This window comes from Ipomoea nil, unplaced genomic scaffold (genome assembly GCF_001879475.1).
Source record: "Ipomoea nil cultivar Tokyo-kokei standard unplaced genomic scaffold, Asagao_1.1 scaffold2922, whole genome shotgun sequence".
Classification (NCBI taxonomy): Eukaryota; Viridiplantae; Streptophyta; class Magnoliopsida; order Solanales; family Convolvulaceae; genus Ipomoea; species Ipomoea nil.
The window spans coordinates 1314821-1336506 of NW_017619350.1; the positions used below are offsets into that span (position 1 = coordinate 1314821).

Sequence of the window (21686 nt, forward strand, 5' to 3'; positions counted from 1 at the left end):
ACGCTGGGCCTAGTATCCACCGCCTTCTGCCAACCGCCTACCTGGGGCTCCCGACAAGGGTAGCCTACCCGGTCTAACCAACTGGGTACCTACTCGAGGTATTCAACAATTAGAATAAATTTAGCGGATTGAATTTATTGATAAATTATTTGGTGATCACACAATTTTAAGTTTGATTCGCATAACATTAAGCTAAGGAGTATTGATTGGTAAAATGTTATGCTTCTCTAACTTGTAGTTGACACTCAGATTGCCTGATAAAGTGATTACAAAATGCACACAATAACAACTGCAAAAAGGCAGGTAATAATTATGGCCAACCATGATGGACTTACCATGCTACTTTCATTTGTCTTTTACAAAATCTTTAAAATGCGGAAAAAAAAAAAAAAAAAAAAACATTACGTTAAAGCTAGAAACAAAAATGATGAGTGTGTAAAAACATGTCTGAATAGTGAAAACATATTTATATTAGATCAAACCCATATTTCTTTTTAATGTACGAGAAAGACTTATTTAAAGTATTCGCATTTCATATTTTTTTATCCGATCTAAATCGATAGTAAATTACTTTCAAAATTGAATAACCACTCACACATCAGTTTCAAGCTAATTTTTCAACACATAACATGAAGACTTGAAAATGTGGTGAATGGGATGAATGTGGAGAAGTTTGCAAAAAATGAAGAAGAAACCAAAGGTGCTTTAGATTTGTCGATTGCATGACTTTATGATCGGAGGTGGGGGTAGGCAATAATAGTGACTTTTGTATGGCCATGCAATGCATGATGAGTGATGACAGAAATTCCAAATATATATTATTTGGTGTGTTGGGCTGGGCATGCACCCAATTCAATCGACTTTAGGTGTTGAAAAGTGAAAGAAGGAAAAAAGGAAAGTGAAAGTATAGTAGTAGGATGGATAATATATATTGTACGTTGGAATTATATATGCATGCTGTGTATATTTGTATGGTAGGGTGATCGGATGCACGTGCTGTGCCGCGTAAAGCACAAGGTAGGTTAGTTGTTGATGCGTCAACGTGCAGTGCCATCAATTTCAATTCCTTCCGGACCCATTATTATATTCCAATGCCATGCACCCATTTTCCACCACATTTAACTCTATTCACACTTCTTCAAATATTACATTCTTCTCCCAAAATGTCGAATCCGATCCCTACCCCCAATCTGATAAAACATTTGGAAGATGTAAATTACGGTGACTCAATGGCTCAGCAGACATTGCTAAATATCGTTGCGCACAAGGGATCTGTCCATTTTAGGCATAATCTCTACACTGACGCCCGCTGAGGTTCGGCATAATCCCCACACTGCTGTCGCTGAGGTTCGAACCTTGATTTCTTATCTCAAATACTACCTACTGAACCAATGAGATAAGCTCATGCGGGATCAAATATTGCCCTCTAACCCTGTAACACGTGATCGCTAATATTATCAATTTATTTTGAATTAGTTAAGTAAACAAAGAAAATTACATATAGTTTATGAGCTTGTCCCTACTTGAAGGTGCATATTGTTCCTTCCTAACATCTCAAGTGGATCTTTGATGAAAATAGGCTTGTTGTTACATGACCTAGGAAAGTTACTATAACCATAGTCGATTGTTCCAAGGTGTTTTCCTCCTTCCAAATCCACATCAGATACTACCGGATCCATGTCATCAGGTTTACAGGGAAACTTTTAAAAAAGACTAGGCGACCAAAAAAAAAATTAATTTGTGCATCAAATCAGCACTTATGAAAGGTCAAGATGCGGCAAGAAGAATAACTTATGACACTTTAGCCTAAAAATAAAGATGATTACAAAATTAAAATACACCAAAAGCATATAATCCTTAAACGAAATTGCTAAGGTTTTTCAATAATGGCGGGTTGTAGATTCAACTTACAAAGTGATATGTAAGAAATGGCATGTCTTCTTTATTTGGTCTCAGACAAAAAGTAGAAAAAATAAAAGAGGAACTCAGCTTTTATATGCATTCCTGTTTTTTTTTTTATTTAATTGCAGATGGAGATAACAAAGAAACATATATATTATCTTTTCAGGCTTAAAGATACTAAAAGAGTAAAGGGTGGCAGTAAAGTGAGGTGGGATGGATGCTTGGTTTTGAAGGAATAGCAATTTTGTCCGACACCCTAGCCTTTAGAAACAAACAGCCCAGAACAAAACCTATAATTGTATTGTAGCTCCACTTGAGCCAATTATGAATCTCTTCAATTGTCCGGCTTACAACTTTAACTTGTCAATTAATTCAAAATAAGTATATAAATTTTATTTTATAAGCGGTTGTTGTAAGATGTAAGGTTCAAATCTTTTTAAGACCAGAAAAATGAAGGTGGCCGTACAGTCATAAAATATTGGATTTGAATCCTATCAAAAGACCAAAAAAATGGAAGTGGTATAAATTTAGACTTGTTGTCTTAGAGCATCTCCAATGTAGCGGTAAAACTGCAAAAATTCACGCCATCCCGCCATCTTCCCTAATTTCGGAGCTCCAACGTGGTGCTGCATAACGGCATAACGCCAAACTATTTGGCGTTAATGAACAGTGCTGCGCCATATTTGGCGCGGCACTGTTCATCTACGGCAAATATGAGAGGGGCTGCCAAATTACATTCCTACCCTTATTTCCTTTTCTAATTCCAAATGTATCCTTATTTGTTTTATATATAATTTTTTATTTTGTTAAATACTTATATTTAAAGTTTGTATTATTAAATATATATTATACCATTTGAAAGATCTCATTGAAACGATCGAAACAAGACTAATATTGAATATAGATTAATTAAAATTTCAAATACATTAAACATAACTAAAACATAATAATAAAAATTAAATTTTATGCTATATTATTATTGTGGAATAAATTAAATTTTCAAAAATATTGTTAAATTTGATTTTTTAAAATAATTAATGTTATAAAAAAATTAATGTTAATAAAAAATTTTATTTACATCACAAGTTATATTTTATATTAAACAAATTAAGTTCGAACTAAATTATATTAAACAAATTAAATTCGAACTAATAATTGAGAAATCAAATTATTTTAGTGTAGAAATTTGGTATTTTGGTGTAAATGGGTTGGAGATTGAATAAAATTTGGTGTAAGAATATTCTTTCTGATGTGACATTTGATGGAGAAATTTGGTATTTTAATGTAAATTGGGTTGGAAATGCTCTTATTGAGACACATCATACAATTTATCTCATTTACTTGTGTTTAAGGGAGAGAGAGCCCACTAATTATGGAATGTTTTAACATTGATAGTTAATAATTTGTGTCAAAATAAGTGTTTCAGGTGACGTTTGGACGTTGCTTTTGTGTGGATGATAAGAAGTGATGTTATGACAATTGACAGGCAACATTATTGCAAAAACAATCAATAAAACATATCTTTTCATATCGGAGTGCATTCCGTTAATTAATCATTAAGACACGTGAAAACATAACGCATGTAGTAATCCCATCCCGTCATTGAATTGTGGTTCTCAAAAACTTGAATCTGATTTCACGTCCCCACCTTACAGAATATTTTGGAGAATGTAAATTATGGTAATTCATCTGAACACAGAGACTAAATTTGTAAGGTATTTATTTTATTGTGAGGATGTAAATTATGTAAATCCCGTCATTGAATTGGTTGCATAAGTAGGTGTAAACTTGCGAGGTATTTATATTTTTAAGGAAATAAAATGACTCAATTATTATGTAGTATGATGACACATTGATTTGTTACCATTTTAAATAGGTGATCAGTTTTTTTTTTTTTTTTTAGGAAAAATAGCTTTCTCATGGGTGACGTGTGTAGAGCATGATTCTCGTACTATTCATTTGGATATGATTCTATCGAAAGTGTTAAGCTGACAAAGATGGATAAGATTTCCAGCAAACCCTGTCACGGGATAATTCATTGACTTCATGTAACGTCTATTAACTTTTTTGTAAATCAAAAGATAATTCAATATTGGTATGATTCTTTGCAAATTGATTCGTCAATTATTATTCTTTAAAAATTTCTATAATTTGATTGCACTTTCGCCTCATTCTCCAATTGGGATATTCTTAAAAATTGTATCTATTTCATACATTTCAAAATTCTATTTGGATTTTGAGATCCCATGCATCTTACCATTGTTATTTCTTGAACTCCCGCTTTGAGTCTAATTCAAAAATTAGATTTTTACCAATCTTTTGAAGCTTATAATAAATTTATGATCTTTATTTCTGGTCGATTTATCTTAACATCTATCCCATTTTGATGGTGATCTCATTCTGGCATTGATTTATTGGATTTGATTTCTATTTTGGGTATGCCTGAACCGTCACAATTTGCTATTTTCATAACATGAATTCTATCGATGAGGACAAACCAACAATTCACTTAGGTAACTTTTGCTATTTTAACAGTTTCAACACACAATTAAAAAAGTATAATTTATGAATTTATTTTTATTTTGTCAATCACTTGAGTTGCGTTTTCAAAGCATCATTTTTGGTATTTGTTATCTTATTGGTATTGTGGTTATTATCATTATAATCATTACATAATAAGAAAGGAATTGAAATAACAACAAATGATAATGAAACATTGTTTTAAAGCATTCCCATTAGAAGAGATATATATATATATATATATATATATATATATATATATATATATATATATATATATTATGAAGAAAAAAAAATAGTTGAACGAAAGAGATAAGAGGAGAGAAGAAGAAATTGGATTTGCAGTTTTTTGAATTAATATTGGTATTTCAATTCACTCTATTAAATTGGTATTTCAATCAACTCTATTACAATGTAGTATGTGCAAATTGAGCACAACGTGCTTGGTAATTCTCAGTTATTCGTTATGTTTTTTTTTTTTTTTAAATGTTAGTATATAGCAAATATATATTAGACATTTAAAAAAAAAATTATAAAAAAGTTTAAACAAACCAAACATGTTAATCAAATTTCTAAGTAATTTAATTATTATGTTTATGTACATGTTAATTAATTAATATATGGTGGATGCATGTGCATGGTAACAATAGTAGAAAAGATAACGGAAGTTATAACGGTAGGGGTATGTTTGTCCAAAATATTGTATAGTACAATATTTATAACATAATGTATCATAAAATTTAACGAAAAAAACGGACATAAATAAAGGGTATAACCTTCATCCACACTTATTATGTTTTTAGATTAAAATTTTAGATTTAGATATAAATAAATATATAAATGGTGGATTAAAGGCTCTCTTTGGCAGAGTTTATAGCTTATTTTAAGCTACTAATAAGCTATAAGCTCTGTTTGGTAATGTTCCCAAAATAAGCTCCTAGCTTAAAATAAGAGCTTATTTTGGAACGCTAACTTAGGTAGCGTTTCAAAATAAGCTCATAGCTTCTTAACTTTTTTTTTTTCCATCTTTATCCTTATTATTTTAAAGAAATGACGTAATTTACCCTTTCCAATTAAAACCATTTTCTCTTCTCCTTTATCCGCAACTTTCACCGCAATTATTATTATTATTATTATTATTATTATTATTATTATTAAATTTTCAACAATATTGCTACTTCATTATGAGATGCTAGATCATGATTATGCTAATAGTTTTATTTTAAAATGTTAAATTTTTTTAAAGACAAAACGTTAAATTTTAATATGTAAACAAACTAATTTAAATTTTATGAAGATGTCCTTTTTAGTTTTTTTACATTTATCAGCTTATCAAAAAGCTAATTTTACCAAACACTTTCAATCATAACAACTAGCTTAACAACTCTTCAGTTTTCAGCTCCGAATTTATAGCTTTTCAACTTTCAGTTCCTAACTTATAGCTTTTTAGCTTTCAGCTCCTAGCTTATAGCTTTTCAGCAAGGTTTGTCAAACAGAGCCAAAGTCTATTTACAGAGTAATATTTTTTAGTGAGTTAATACCCAAAATCGTCCTCGACTATAGTGGTTTTTCTCAATTTCGTCATAAACGACTTTGGTGACCTAATATCGTCCCAGACTTTTGTGTTTCACTCAATTTAGTCCTCCATTTGTTATTCCGTCAAATTGGTGTTAAATTAAGGGACAATTCAGTAATGTCAATATTGATATCTCTTTACTTTCCACTTGTGAAGTGCGAAATTCCTCTTTCTTGTACGAATTACACCCAGAATTACTCCTGGACTTGCAAATCAAATTCGCAGTTTTAGGAGTAATTCGTAAAAAAAAAAAAAGAAAGAGATTTCGCAGTTCACATGTCTATGAGTAAAGAGATGCTAATATTAAAATTACTGAATTGTTTATTTATTTAACACCAAATGGACAGAATAACAAATGAGGGACTAAATTGAGCAAAAACACAAAAGTCTAGGACTAAATTGAGCGAAACACAAAAGTTTGGGACGATATTAGGTCACCAAAGTCGTTTAGGACGAAATTGAGAAAAACCACGAGGACGATTTTGGGTATTAACTCATTTTTTTAGTTTTGACCGATTAATTATAGTGTTATTTTTAGTAATTTTTATCTTAAAATATATTTTGACTGCTCCGTATTTTGTTCTGTAAAGTTTAACGAAAATGAGGTGAGGTGGGGCCACGTAACAATTCGGCGCGTGAGACACGTGCCGACTTCCCCCACATATCACACAAACCAGCAGGCAGCATTCACAATTTCACACTGTAAAACTCTTTCTTGCTCACACCAGTCTTCTTCTTCTTCCTCGCTCTCTCTCTCGTAACCTGCATTTTCTTCTCGAATATTCCTCTGCGATTCATATCTTAGTTCGATGATTTTAGCTTCTGGAAAACCTAGATTTTCCGTACATTGCATAGCCATTGCATCGACTTCCGCATACTCGTTTTCGTGTTTTCTATATCTCTGATTTTACGTGCGGTTTTTGTTTTTGGTTGGATTTTTAGCTTTGAATCTGTGGATGGAAGTTTTTCCATGACAACTCCTCAGTTACATTGTTATTGTTTCCCGCTCTGAGAGTGCATTGTGTATTGAGCTTGGTTAGGATATCTGTAACGTGTACTCATATAGGAAATGGAGCGGAAGCAGGGCTTCTTCTCGGCGTTGAAGGAATTTCGGGGATTTTCTCCGGCGAGGTCGCGAGCAGCGAGTCCGGCGAGAAGCGGGTCGCCTAGGTCGGGTCTGCTTTGGAGGAGGAGGAGGAGTATCAATAGCAGCAGCCATTTCGTTTCAAATCCTGAGCTGTTAGTCTCTAGATCGGGGAGTCTAAGGCAGCCCGGCGAGACCCTGACGCCGTTGATGGAGGGTCCGGATCCGGACGGGGACGTAACCGGGGAACCGAAGCGGGTCGGGTCAGGAATCGGCCAGTGGGTGAAGGGACAGCTCACGCGAACTCCCTCCGTCGCCTTGAATAGCTACGGCCGGAGGTCCGATCTCCGACTGCTACTCGGGGTGATGGGCGCCCCTCTCGCGCCGGTGCACGTTAGCACGTCCGACCCTCTGCCTCTTCTCAGCATAAAGGACATTCCTATTGTAAGCATTTCTGTAATTTCAGTTCATTTGTCTGCATCTCACTGTCGTTGTGCATATAATTAGTTACATGTTAATTTAGTTCACTCGAGAAAACGTGACCAACTTGCTTGCCTTTTTTTGCAAAATCACTGTACAAGTAGCAAACTTTTGTCATTTCTCTTAAAATCATTGCAAAAATCATGAAATGCTGCCTCAAAATGATGAAGACTTGAGCGTTAAAGGTGAAGTTTAAAGCAGCATACTGAATTTCAGGCCTTTTAGTGAGCAATTAAGTCACTGGATTTGCAGAAAACGTGTGGTGATGGGTTCTTTGGATGAAGATATTGTTGATTGTGGGACTAACCCAATTTTGGCCACTGTGTCTTGTCTATATTGATATAGTTCTTGTCATTATTGATATTGATATTGATATTCCTGCTTTTGCCTTATCTGATTCATTTTAAAAATGAAGGAAACTTCGTCTGCTCAGTACATACTGCAGCAGTACATTGCGGCTTCTGGAGGGCAGAAGCTCCAGAATTCAGTTAAGAATGCTTATGCCATGGGAAAGCTTAAGATGTTGTCTTATGAGATTGAAACTCCTACGAAGATAGTGAAGAGTAGGAATGGTGCTAGGGCTCCCGAGTCCGGTGGGTTTGTCATCTGGCAAATGAATCCTGACATGTGGTACATGGAGCTTGCTATTGGAGGAAGCAAGATTCATGCAGGGTGTAATGGCAAGATTGTGTGGCGACATACTCCATGGCTTGGTGCTCATCCTGCAAAAGGACCAGTTAGGCCACTGCGACGAGCCCTTCAGGTTGGAAGATAAGACCAAACTATGTGTCATATTGTGTGCAGATTATTATCTGTCCTCCTTGCCAATTTACTGATTTGGGCTGTATTACTTTCAGGGTCTGGATCCAAAAGCAACTGCTACTATGTTTGCCAATGCTAGATGCATAGGAGAGAAGAATATCAATGGCGAGGACTGCTTCATCCTCAAGCTCTCTGCTGATCCTCAGACATTGAAGGCCAGGAGTGAAGGATCTGCAGAGATCATAAGACATGTCCTTTTTGGGTACTTCAGCCAGAAGTCTGGGCTCCTCATACATATAGAAGATTCTCATCTTACCCGCATCCAATCTAATGGCGAAGATGCAGTGTATTGGGAAACAACCATAAGCTCTTTCCTAGACGATTACCATCCTGTTGAAGGAATCATGATTGCTCACTCTGGGCGGTCTACTGTGACACTCTTCCGATTTGGAGACATGGCAATGAGCCATACCAAGACCAGCATGGAAGAAGCTTGGACAATTGAAGAGGTCGCCTTCAACATTCCAGGCCTATCATTAGACTGTTTCATCCCCCCTGCTGACTTGAGATCAAGATCTTTAAACGAATCATTTGAACTTCCTCATAACGAAAGCGATAAGAATTCAATTGCAATTGCAGCTCACTGTGCCAAGGTTGCCGCGGTGGAGGAAACCTGTGATGGCAGTGTTGATAATGTGATGTTGAAGGTGAAACTATAACCTAGTAGGATCAATGCTGTTTATATTGATATTGATAGACAGGTTCTAATTGACTAACCAGCAGAAGTTACAATTAGGAGCATAGTTGAATGAGAACTTTATTATAATATGTATCTCTGTAAATAGAGCATAATTGTTCACAGACTCTTCCTTCCCTTACCCAAAATTTTATACCCTTCACATAGAATCATCAAAGGGATTGATTGTAGCACAAGCCTTCTAAGGCCATAGGAACTTCCAAGTTTAGTTCTGTCTAGTTTACCTTCTGTGACCCAAGAAAGATGAGACTATTACCATTTACCAGTGTCATATCACTATCTGCATTCAGGCTCTTCCTACCCTAAATGTTGTTTATTCCCTTCAAAAAATATTAGTTGTATTTCTAAAAGTATATATTTTTGTCACGCTCACTACCTTGTATTGAAGTGACGAACAGAGATTGATAGCATCCAAGTGACATTGGTTTAGTTGATGAGAAATCTCCCTTAAAACTTGTTTTAGTGACAGAGTAAGAATTTGTTTCTTGTAATGAATATATATAAAAGTGTATAGTTTGATGTTAAATCTCAAAACTAGATTGACTCATTTATTTCATCATGAATTTATGAGTGGGATTTATAAGATTCACAATATAGTTTGGCATGAAAAAAAGAAAAAAATCGAATTAGGTGAGCTTTCCTATGTTTTAACTGCTAAACCTAGTAAAAGACAAAACTGTCGGCGGTCGTAATCGGCAAAATGTGGTACTGTTGGGGGAAAAGCATTTAAGACGGTGGAAGACTCTCTGTAACCAAACCTGATGAATTATGATTTAAATAGGAATTTTTAAAGATTTTTGAATTAATTTTTTTAATGAATTCTTTTTTTTTTTTAATAAATTCAATTACGAGCATTGGCAATCTTTCCTTGATGGAGATTAAATAGTAATATATTTTAATTAATTAGAATTTAAGGTAATTACCTGGTACGTAAATAGCAAATGCAAGGCAATACGGTGTAGCATATTGGTGTGAATACCAAGGTTGTTAAATTATATTCCGTATCATTCAATTGTCCCTCCATTTAAAGCATTTACTCCCTTTGTCATACACCCGTCCCTGTATTCACGCTTTGACCTTAACAATATCAACTGGCTAGGTTGGAATTTTTTTATTTTTTATTTTTAAAAAAATGAGTCATTTTCCTTTCCAATGTTTGAATGCATAATAGAAAAATATATTTGTGTGTTTGGTTTATTTTATGAAAAATGAGTAAAATTGTATAATTAAATATTTTAATTATTTTATTTAGAATATAAAAATATTTATTAAAATATTAAAATATTATTATTTATTAAAAATTGAAAAAAAATGACAAAATTAAACTGAAACTTCATTGATTTTCAACAGAAACTAGAGATCCGCCAGAAACCATGTCTGGCTTCCACGTTGCAAACGAGAACATATCTCTGGTTTATGCGCGGAAACCAAATGATTTGTTTTCAGCGGTCAGAAATCTGGTACTATGATTTTTGTTTCGTTTCCAACGGATTGAGTGTCAAAAATTCATGCTGAAGATGAAGACTGAGCTGCTGAAGACTTGAAAAATGATTTTTCCAGAAAAAAAAAAAAAAAAAAAAAAGGAAAAGTTGTTTGATGGAAAAGTAGGCTCATTTTATTTTACCAAAACACCCTAAAAGAGAATCCTTTACAAGAACTGGGCCGAGAAGGCCCGCTCCATTTAAGCCTCAAAGTGTGGCCCAAATGACCAAATATATACGGAATAGAGTAGTTATGCTGTGCATGCATGGTGTATGCGGATGCAAAAACGACGTCGTTTTATTAAAAACGCGTATCTCCTCTTTAAAAAAAATTCAGGTTTGATTCTCAGCAACATCATTATGTTGTTTATTCATTATAGAATTTTAGTTCATAGATTATGAAATTTTAGTTCATTGATTATGGAATTATAGTTCATCGATTCTGGAATTGTAGTTCATCGATTCTGAAATTTTAGTTCATAGATCCTGAAATTTTAGTTCATTCATTCTGGAATTTTTAATTCATAGATTAAATTCTGGAATTATAGTTCATCGATTATGGAATTATAGTTCATCGATTATGGAATTATAGTTCATCAATTTTGAAATTTTAGTTCATATATTGTTGCTGGGGATCGAACCTAATTTTTTTTAAAGGAGAGACGCGCGTTTTTAATAAAACGACGTCGTTTATGGTGCATACGGATGCACAATATAATTTGCCTACGGAATAGGCGGGAGACGGAAGAGGATAAAGGGCAACATGGTCAATAAAGAATTTGGCCTAAACTCTGGAGGCGGATTAAACCTTTTTTTACACACGGACACAAAAAACCCTTTCTCCCACTCTTATCTGCTGCCGCTCTTCTGCTTCTCTGTAATTTACAAATCCAAAGTTTTATCAGAGAAATGGCGTTGTCTTTGCACCTGTTCCCGGGCTTCGTCACCGGCGGAAAACAGTCTTTTGCGAAGCCATCGGCGCCGTCGTTGTCTGCTACTTTTGGTAACCCGCGCACTGTGCGAATGTTGACGGTTGTTGCCTCTTCCGAGCAAGCTACGGAAACGAAGAAGCAAGCCGGCCGTGGCATCATGAAACCGCGCCGAGTCTCGCCGGAAATGCAGGCGTTCCTCGGCGGCGTCTCTGAGATTCCTCGCACTCAAGTGCTTAAGGAGATTTGGGCTTACATCAAACAGAACAACCTTCAGGTATGTGTATGAACTCTGAAGCATTTTATTCTCCAGTCCTTTATGTTCTTTTACTATTGAGACTGATTCAGCTTAACGCAACATTATTATATATTTGCTTGTTTGCCTCCCGGTTTTATCTTTTGCTATATTAGGATATAGTAGTAGTAGTAGTAGTTAGTTTATTTAAGCTAGTAATCCATAACTTGGACTTGATTATGGAGTGTACACCATCCAAATTAGGTCATTAGCAGTAATATTGCCTATTATTCTGTTTTGCAAGACTGTTAATACTAACATTTGCTAATTTTCTTAAGATATTCTGGATATTAAATGCTAATTTTGCCTTATTGGATATTGAAATGAATTATAAATATAGGAGTTTATCTATTGTCATTAGACCTTGGAATGAAAGGAGGTTATTTGCATTTAGGGATGTTAACGAATCGAACATGAACGAACGGAGGTTGTTCGTGTTTGTTTGTTAAGCGTTCATTAGTGTTCGTTAACGAGCACGTTAACGAACACGAACACAAACGAACGCTTATCGAACACGAACACGAGTAGTTTACTGAAAGCTTTGTTCGCTAGCACCCCTATAATTGCATCTTTGACTTTAGACTTGGATTTTTCCCAAATGCAAGAATTTTAAATCAAATCTATAATAAACATGGCGACCTTTGTATGTTGTGGTATCATTTCTGTTGCTTAAATATATGATAACAAATTAACAATCAGGTACATAAGAAAAAGAATCACTGCTTTTTATGCTGCAACTAAGCTCACCCCACCCTTCCCTAAGATTTACTTTTGATAAGCAATGAAACTATCCACTTTTTACAGTCCAGATTTTGCCTTAAAATTTTGTTTCTTGAACAAGATTTTACTTGAGTCATTTGACATTTTCTTTTCTATTGCAGGATCCTGCAAACAAAAAGGTCATAGTGTGCGATGAGAAGCTGAAGAAAATTTTTGCTGGAAAGGATCGTATTGGGTTCCTTGAGATTGCTGGCTTGATTTCTCCTCACTTTCTTAAGTGATTATTCGCTATTGAGAAAGAATGGCTTCTTTTTTGTTTCCCCCCTGTTTATTTGCCTCTGTATCTTCTTTTGTAAATGGAGTCTATGGGGTTCTTAATGATATTACACTCGGAAATCTATGGTGATTCTGCCTAGTCTAGATTAAAAGCATCTTTGGTATGAAGATAATTATTGTTATATGGAGGAGCTTAGCTATATGTTAGGGAGTAACTTTTAAGCTTGATGCTACAATGCAGTTATGACTAAATTATGTTACTTGAGATGCCTCTGCTTAGTATTTGATGAAAAATGTTCAGGCAAAAAGTTAATGTACCATGTTTTACCCACTTCTTCATCTTGTGCTTCTCTCAAAAGGTTGAATCCTCAATCCCAAGGGTCTCTCACATTTCTATCTAATAGAGCATTTGGAAGGGTGACTTAATGGTTCAGTAGACATAGTCAAATACCACGATCTACCCACTTTGAGCATAATCCCCATCTTGTGCTGTAACTACAAATTCATGGTATTGCAATCTCTAACATGTCATTAGTGTCTTGTTCAATAAACACGAAGAATCGCCAACATATTAATGTGTCATTAGCATCTTGTTCAATAAGGTTATGAGTCACTAAGTACATTAATGTTATTTGTGTTCACATTGATGTGTCATTAACGTCTTGTTCTATCAATGTGAGTAATCACTAATAGCAAAGTAATGTGTCATTGCTCCATGAGCATGAAGGATCGCTAACACTCTTAACAGCAGGTTAATATTTCATCATTCCATGATTGTGAAGAATCATTCACAGCACATTAACATGTCATTGGCGTATTGTTCAATAAGCGTAAAGAATCACTAATAGTACATTAATGTTTAATGAGCGTGTTTCATGAGTGTGAAGGAACCACACTAATAACACATTATGTATCATTAGCGTCTTGTTTTATGAGCATGAAGAATCACTAACAATACATTAGTGTGTCATTAACATTATATTCAATGAACGTGAAGAATCACTAACATCACATGAATATGTGTTAGTGTCTTATTCGATGAATATTAATTATGTAATCATTGCATATAGTCATTGTGATCCTTCTGTTCAAACCTAGAACATGATCATTATAGCTGTACGCTGCGTCATTTGATCACTCCACCTAAAACTGGTTATTTCCTGGCATCATTTTTTTTTTTTTTTGCCTATTAAATTCAATACAGCCTTGCACTTTTGTCCTCCCCTAGTCCCCTTTGCCCCAACCCCAATTTTGTTTATTTATTTATTTATTCATTATTTTAATTTTTAAGTCCCTTGGTTCCAACTGATTGCAAGGGATTAATTACATTTTTTAATTGACATTAATTCTAAATTATTTTAATTTGAGAGTTCAATCACAGTTTTTAAAATTGCATTGGATAAATATGAGAGCTGAGATGGATTTGTCTGTCCATTAGGCAACGTTTATCTCATCTTTGTTCTACCAATTTATGCACGTCTCATTAATCTTTCTTCTACAAATACCCCATCTTCACTCTCCAATTGCAATTTGCAGCGAACAGTTTCTCGTCCGGAAATCTAGAAAATGAGCTGGTGGTGGGCCGGAGCTATTGGCGCTGCCAAGGCACATCCTCTCTTTCTCTCTTTCTCTCTCTCTCTCTCAAATTTTTTATCTTTAGGTTCGGGGATGGAAATTTTAAATTTAATCCAATTTTGATGAATCGATGATAGTTAAATCTGATACTAATGATCTTGATCGTCATTTCCGCAGAAAAAATTGGAGGAAGATGATGCGCCACCCAAGTACCAGAGCGTGGCTCTGATCGTCGGCGTCACCGGAATCGTTGGCAACAGCCTCGCCGAGATCCTCCCTCTGGCCGACACCCCCGGCGGCCCATGGAAAGTCTACGGCGTCGCTCGGCGCCCCAGGCCATCCTGGAACGCCGATCACCCCATCGAGTATATCCAGTGCGACATTTTGAACTCCGAAGACGCCCAATCCAAGCTCTCCGTTCTCACCGACGTCACGCACGTTTTCTACGTCACCTGGACCAATCGAACCAGAGAAGACCAAAACTGTGAAGCCAATGGTAAAATGCTGAGAAACGTGGTGAACGCGATAATCCCCAGTTGCCCGAATTTGCAGCACATCTGCTTGCAAACCGGCCGGAAACACTACATAGGTCCCTGGGAATCGTATCTGAAATTCGCCCACGACCCGCCTTACAGCGAAGATTTGCCTCGATTGAAAGTACCCAATTTTTACTACACTCTGGAGGATATCCTGCTCGAAGAGGTGGGGAAGAAGGAGGGATTGACATGGTCAGTTCACCGGCCGGGGACGATCCACGGCTTCTCTCCGTTCAGCATGATGAACTTAGTCGGAAGTCTGTGTGTGTACGCGACAATATGTAAACATGAGGGTGTCCCATTGAGGTTTCCCGGCGTTAAAGCCGCCTGGGACGGCTACTCAGATTGCTCCGATGCAGATTTGGTGGCGGAGCACCAGATATGGGCAGCCGTGGATCCTTACGCCAAGAATGAAGCATTCAACATCAGCAATGGAGATGTGTTCAAGTGGAAGCATTTCTGGAAGGTGTTGGCTGAGCAGTTTGGAGTGGAAGCTGCAGAGTTTGAGGAAGGGAAGAGCTTTAGTCTGGAGGAGGCAATGAAGGAGAAAGGGCGAGTTTGGGACGAGATCGTGAGGGAGAAAGGCTTGGCTCCAATGAAGCTGGAGGAGGTTGGGAATTGGTGGTTTGTAGATTTGGAGCTCGGGGGAGATTGCCCTCTGGACACCATGAACAAGAGCAAGGAGCATGGGTTTTTGGGATTCAGAAACTCCAAGAATGCATTCGTTTCCTGGATTGATAAGGTGAAGGCTTACAAGATTGTTCCCTAGTTTAGTCAGGTTGGTTTTTGGTTAAATTATCATTACATTTGTGTTAAGAGAACATGCTTCCTATGTTGTACTGTTGAAAGGAAGCCAGTGAATGATACTAGGAGGAGCCATATCATCTGTGTGTGTGTGTATGGGCTTCTGCTTCTGTTGTATTCTATTGATTTCTGTATCAATGTTATTTGGAAATTCTTAGTTCAAGACCAAAATTCTTGAGCATTCATATCATATTGGTACTACGTGGTAAGACACATTCATAGGGAGGCCAATGCCTATGCTAACTAGTATCGCTACCCACCACAGATTTCTTATGCTGCAAGTGTACAATTGTCTTGGCTACCCACCACAATTTCTCTAAACCTAGGCTGCAAGTCAATGATCTTCACCCGATTATCATTGTTGACATGGTTGGAGTTGTCTGGTGTCGTTTTATGTAGTTTCGTGTTTTTTAGTTTTATTCTTTCCTTAGATTCAAAGCATTGAGTATGGTATTGAAGAGGAAAGATCTATTTACCATTGAGATACTGAGAAGGGGCTGGTGCCTAAAACGCTAGTAAGAGTCTAAGAGATCAGAGAAGAGCACTATGAAGGAAAGAGGAAAAGCTGCATTTTGCCTGAACTAATAGTCTAATACAGTTCATCATGCAATGCTATTAAGCATGGTATACGAAGCTGATGACTGAAACATGTTTACAGAAGGTTACCTTGAGTGCATTTGATGTTCCATTGGTTTAAGACAAAGGCAATTGTTTGCATATTCCAAGCATCTGATCCTCCTGAATGCATCATATCTGAGTGCTACTTGTTCTTAGCAATAGATTCTGGATAAGACAAATGTGGATTAATCAAACAAACTGATTCATCATTTCTCGAAGCAGTAGTAATTATCGGGATTCAAAGAATCTTGGCATGTTGTAAATTCCTTTGCTAAAACTCTTGTAAATTAGAAAGAATGAGAGGCTAATGAGGCTGCCATAGCTTTTCACTTCTTACAATTCAATGGTACTACATAATGTTCTGAGAGAACTGAAGCAGTGCTCTCACAAACTGCATATGTATTCTCATATTCTGTTCAAATTATAATTCCTACATGCATCTATAGGTGCTATAGTGATCATTCAAGTGTGACATAGAAATGCAGCTCATTTACAGTATGAAATAAAAAATCCAGAGTGCAAACCATCAAAGTTGGGAGAGCATCACCGCGAGCTCTTCATCGGACACCATAACTTCAATGCAAGCTCCCAAAGACTTGGCAAGTCTTGCAGCCAGTTGATGCTTACACTGCAGGACAAGAAGCTCATAAGATAATTACAGAAATGCAGCAAAGCTTCAACACTTTTGAAGGGAGAAATACATGGGACACAGAATCTCAGAAGAAAAATTCAATCTAGAAATCTCACACATAGTTGCTCCCCTCTGTTCACGACGTCGTAGAAGAAAGAATAACAAGCGCAATAATGTTCCGGGAAGCACAAATACTCCTCTTTCTTCTTAGACTCTCCAACCACCTGAGAGAGAGAGAGAAGAACACTCTTTTAGGAAACTCAAAATTCATCATTTTCCATGATTATTCAGCTTAATTTGATTAGGTCTAGAAGATCAGACCTGAAAAACGGAACGTCCACTTGGTTGACCGCAGATTCGCTTGACTCCTCTTTGATCAACTACCCGCGATGCTCGCTCGAAATTTTTTCCAAATAGAAAATGCAATCTGGAGAATACACAGAAGTTACGGATACAGAAAACTTCTAATTCAACGGAGAAAAATAGCAGAATGTACCGACATCGATAGCTGGTCATCCGTCACTGCTCCAGTTCAAATTCAGCGCCATTAACGCAGGCGGGCGTGCATACGAAATTGAGACCAAACAAAAATAGGTAAATAAATCCAAAGAGTGAAGAAGAAAGATGAATGTGAACTGATTCAGTTTAATGTAAGCGTGGCGAGGACCTGAACGAGTTGACTCAATGTCGTTCCAGATTTTCTCTGCCACCATAAGACTCGTACTCATTCTCCGAAACCAGGAGGCCGCGTTTGGTTTCCTAAAAAACTACCCAGCGGGCAGCTCGTTATAACATTTCTTAGGCATGGCGTAAATTTTAAAAGTAAGGGATATATAAGTCAAATGGCCTCTTTTGCAATTAAAATTTTTGCTTACTTAAATCCGTCAGTTATAACTTAGGTTGGTCCTTTATCAGCTAGAATCATAAGACGGAGTTTATGTTGCGCTTTGGGAACCAATCAATGTTAAAGATAAGGTATTTTAGTCTCTGAAGATGAAGACTCATCCTCGATCACTCCTGCCGGGAGACACAAATGGAAAGGACTTTATCGTCTACTATATTGCGGGGATGTGTCTAGACCTCATCGCCCTTATCCAACAAATATTGTCATCATTGTTGAAATTAATTTAGGGATTAAGAATCCAGTAGCAAATCAAGGATAATTTGCGGTTAACTGGTGTTAAATGACAATGATCCAAGTGAAAATGGAAAACCAACCAAAAAGAGGAAAATAATACAGCAAATAAGTCATTTTGGGATCCCTTCTTGCATATTATGTATTATAAAGAACAAACAAATGTATACATCAGATCCAAAACAGCAGAAAAACCATGTTTTCATGCTCAAGAACCATAATTATCTACACCAACCCTGCACAGTCTTTCCAGGAAAGATGGTTCTTTCAACCAGAAAGCCTACTCTTGTAATGTAGTCAGTATGCTACCCTTAATTAGGTTGTCCATGCTCAAGAAAGTCCGAGCATTTTATTGTCTGTAACGTTGGCCGAGAAGATGTCCCTGGGGGCGCTAACAGAGTCAACCGCCCCTTTAGGATGGGAAGATCTTTTATGTTGATCCAGATAAATCACAACTACTGTAATGTCATCATGGAAATGGCGCCTAACTCCCTTTTCAATCTTCTTTATGTCCTTGTACCTCATCTCCCTCTTCTTAGCAGCCTCTTGAATAGCTGCTCCCACCAGTTTCTTAGCTATTCCCTGCAAGTATTTCACTGCCGCATTCAATATACATCCATTGGCAATAGTTTCAAGGATATGGATTTGGCAATAGTTTTGATTAAGCTAGTGGCTCAACTGATGAATGAATGCACAGAAGTTTTATAATTTGCCTTTTTCATGATGAAAAGAAGTAATGTCAACATAATAGTTATGGAAACTTACAGGTCTTGGGTTTTTGAACACTATATCAACTGCTGCTTCGTCGCTTAAATGTTCCCAGAGGCCATCAGAAGCAAATATCAAAAACAAGTCATGTGGCCGAATTTTTCTGGTAACAATTGACGGCTCGGCTGTTAGTACAGGATGCTTCAAAGGTACAGGATTTCCAAATTGCTGAAAGAGGGGATCTCTGTTAAACTCGGGTTTCTTAAGATAGACGTCACCAATAGATCTTGACACCTAAAAGTGTAAAGATACATGTTAGCAAAAACTATCACAAATAAGTAACAACTAGAAGGCAAGTTAAAAGGCAATCATTTGTTTAGCCTTGAAGAAACAAACAAAAGCTTATTTTAGAAGCTAGATGAAAATGATGTCAATTTATAGCAACATGATCTCTGGAAAGGCAAGATGTATGAGAGGCTAAACATTCAATGGAATCACAACACTTTGCTTTATGAAACCTCCATGTCTGTCCCATGCAACTATGTAAGGAAGACTAACTACCTTTATAACTTCAACAGCATGTGATAGTGGACCAAGGGGAAGATGATGTTACCCTCTTAGAATAGAATGGACAGAGACTTTAGTGATGCTGTTCAAAAGACAGATAGATAAAGGGAAAGGCAATATTCCAAATAGGATAACATAATTGTGAAAAACACACAACTGATTTGAGTGGTACTGATAATGAGAATGACCTTCTCTCTTGTGGTGACACTGAAAGATCCTATGTAAACAAAGAAATCCACAAGCCAATCCTTACTATGTTCACATGACAAGATCAGGACAACCACTATGCCTTGCTTAGTCCCTATTTAAGTCTTGATAAGTTGATATGACCATCAATTTGAAGGTTTCTCGGAATTGAGAAACACCCCAATTGGAGAACTAACTGCACATGTCTAGAGCACATTTTCTCTTTTCAGATAAGTGAACACACCATAAATGCACATGGAGTAGATGATGATGCTACAGAAGTTTAAGAACAGACAGAATGAATCATATAGCACTGCTTGGAGAATCAGATTCCCATGTTATCTAAACTATTATCCAGCAGTGTTCACTATAGCCTATACAGTGCCCACACTTATCAACAAAAAATATAATAAAATTAGTATTAAAAAAATCATACAATTGTAGTCAAAAGAACATTTGCAGCTAGGTTACCTGAATTATGCCTTTGATTCTCCAAACTCCTCGACAATAGAATACAATAGGGGAATCGTCAGGATGAAGTTCTTCAACCTCCTTTCGCACCTTCTCACATGAAACATTATGATCAGTAGATAATCGTTCTGCTACAATGGATTTCATATCCCCATCAAAACCTCTCCTCCCCAGAACTGCTCTTGAGTCTCCTAAATTAGCTACATACAATTCACCATCCGAAATCGCACCTACAAGACAACAAGATCCAACGGAAGCAATCTGTGGCATTACTGGCAACGATCTCTTAACTAATCGAATAAAATCCTCTTCTGTGGCATGAAAAGCCTTCTTGATTACATCCGTTGACAGTCCTCCTTGTTCCGTTGCAAATTCTGACCAAATTAGATCAATAAAATCAGTAAAACAGGACCAAAAAAAACTTCTATACTATCTATAGACAACACCCAAAAAAAAATACATTTCAAACTTCAAAATTCAAATTGAGCTTATGCTAACAAAAAGAGAAAATCCCAAAAAGCTCAAAACCGCACAGACGATCGTCGTAATATGGAGAAACTGCCAAACTATTAGTTTACAAACACGTATGTATTCATACACAGAGATATTGCAATAAAAAAAGACGAGTAATTAACTCACGTTGTAGATAAGGGAAGAGGTGGCGATTGACGAAGCGGGAAGCTTCAGGACCGCCGTGGCCATCGTAGACACCGATGTAAGTAGCGGACGGAGAAGTGAGGACTTGGCTCTGGTCTTCGAGGGAGGAATTAGCCTGAACAACCGCAATTGAGAAGTCGCCGGAGGCGTGAGGCTTCAAGTCCATGTGCCACAGAAGTCCGTCGCCGCTCCGCAGGCCCAAACACCTCTCCAGCGGCCTAAAACACGATCGCAACATGGCTCCTTACTGTTCCGTCCTTATACCTCAGAAATGATTCAAAAAACTCCGGCGAAGATCTCAAATACACGATAATGCACTAATACCTCGGAAACGAATTTTTTGTTCCTAAATATATATAAATATATATCTGTGTGTATATATAAAATATATACACACAACACAACGTGTGTGTGTGTATATATATATATATTAGAGATAGATTATAGATGGAAGTGCGTATGAGAATTGAGGAAGAAGAAGATGAAAGGGGCTTTAGGCTTAAGACCCGGAGGAGTAGACCGGGGGTTAGCGAAAGTCTCGGAATTAAACCGCGTTGGAAGATGACTCAAAATTCAGAAACACGGTGATAATATCTTTACATGTATGACGCGTTTGTCCGCATATATATATATATATATTTCTCAACTCATTTAATTATTAATAAATTCATTAAATTACGTCATCAATATCTCTATTTTCATTTTAAATTTTTTATTAACATAAGATGGAAATATAAACAACTCGAGTTTGATGGGGGTTAAAGGGACTAGGGTAGTTGACATAATAATTTAAACAATAAGTTCAAATATAACAGCACAAGAATTAGTATTATGAAGGATGAACCTGATCTTGTTTAGTCGAGGGAAAAATGATCAACTCAACTCGATTTGTAAAAGATTGTTTAGACTAATCTACGCATGTAATAGTAATGATATAAATCATTATAGTCGAGCCCAAATCTACCAATTAAGCACAACGATTATCAATATGAAAGACCAATCTAATCTTGTGGGAG

General features: G+C 36.5%; 5 protein-coding genes across 8 annotated transcripts; 3 read left to right on the forward strand and 2 right to left on the reverse strand.

Annotated features, from left to right (window-relative positions):
• The first annotated feature begins 6675 nt into the window (after positions 1–6675).
• Positions 6676–9343, forward strand: LOC109161242. The gene is made up of 3 exons (XM_019309561.1): positions 6676–7526; positions 7978–8325; positions 8420–9343. Exons 1-3 carry the CDS (start codon positions 7068–7070, stop codon positions 9041–9043), a joined length of 1431 nt encoding a protein of 476 aa, XP_019165106.1. The 5' UTR covers positions 6676–7067; the 3' UTR covers positions 9044–9343.
• Positions 9344–11337: 1994 nt separating this feature from the next.
• On the forward strand, positions 11338–13113 carry LOC109161501 (upstream activation factor subunit UAF30-like). 2 transcript variants are annotated; one of them, XR_002050926.1, is made up of 3 exons: positions 11338–11768; positions 12668–12876; positions 12912–13113. XR_002050926.1 is itself a non-coding variant. In XM_019309921.1 (2 exons), exons 1-2 carry the CDS (start codon positions 11472–11474, stop codon positions 12785–12787), a joined length of 417 nt encoding a protein of 138 aa, XP_019165466.1. In that variant the 5' UTR covers positions 11338–11471; the 3' UTR covers positions 12788–13113. The 2 variants fall into 2 exon arrangements, 1 of the variants encoding a protein (XP_019165466.1); XM_019309921.1 differs by having other exon boundaries at positions 12668–13113.
• A 1086-nt stretch (positions 13114–14199) lies between these two features.
• LOC109161500 (3-oxo-Delta(4,5)-steroid 5-beta-reductase-like) lies at positions 14200–15868 on the forward strand. Its single transcript, XM_019309920.1, has 2 exons — positions 14200–14387; positions 14535–15868. The coding sequence occupies exons 1-2, from the start codon at positions 14349–14351 to the stop codon at positions 15660–15662; spliced, it is 1167 nt and encodes a 388-aa protein (XP_019165465.1). The 5' UTR covers positions 14200–14348; the 3' UTR covers positions 15663–15868.
• Positions 15869–16150: 282 nt separating this feature from the next.
• On the reverse strand, positions 16151–17772 carry LOC109161502 (zinc finger SWIM domain-containing protein 7). Of its 3 annotated transcripts, none has more exons than XR_002050927.1 (6): positions 17614–17772; positions 17447–17468; positions 17268–17373; positions 17063–17170; positions 16666–16943; positions 16151–16480 (listed from the first exon to the last, which is right to left on the reverse strand). XR_002050927.1 is itself a non-coding variant. In XM_019309922.1 (6 exons), exons 1-5 carry the CDS (start codon positions 17672–17674, stop codon positions 16842–16844), a joined length of 399 nt encoding a protein of 132 aa, XP_019165467.1. In that variant the 5' UTR covers positions 17675–17771; the 3' UTR covers positions 16151–16480; positions 16840–16841. The 3 variants fall into 3 exon arrangements, 2 of the variants coding, with proteins under 2 accessions (XP_019165467.1, XP_019165468.1); XM_019309922.1 differs by having other exon boundaries at positions 16840–16943; positions 17614–17771; XM_019309923.1 differs by lacking the exon at positions 16151–16480 and having other exon boundaries at positions 16583–16943.
• Positions 17773–18181: 409 nt separating this feature from the next.
• LOC109161505 (probable protein phosphatase 2C 63) lies at positions 18182–21231 on the reverse strand. The gene is made up of 4 exons (XM_019309928.1): positions 20653–21231; positions 20014–20387; positions 18847–19083; positions 18182–18663 (listed from the first exon to the last, which is right to left on the reverse strand). Exons 1-4 carry the CDS (start codon positions 20906–20908, stop codon positions 18412–18414), a joined length of 1119 nt encoding a protein of 372 aa, XP_019165473.1. The 5' UTR covers positions 20909–21231; the 3' UTR covers positions 18182–18411.
• Between the last annotated feature and the right edge of the window lie 455 nt (positions 21232–21686).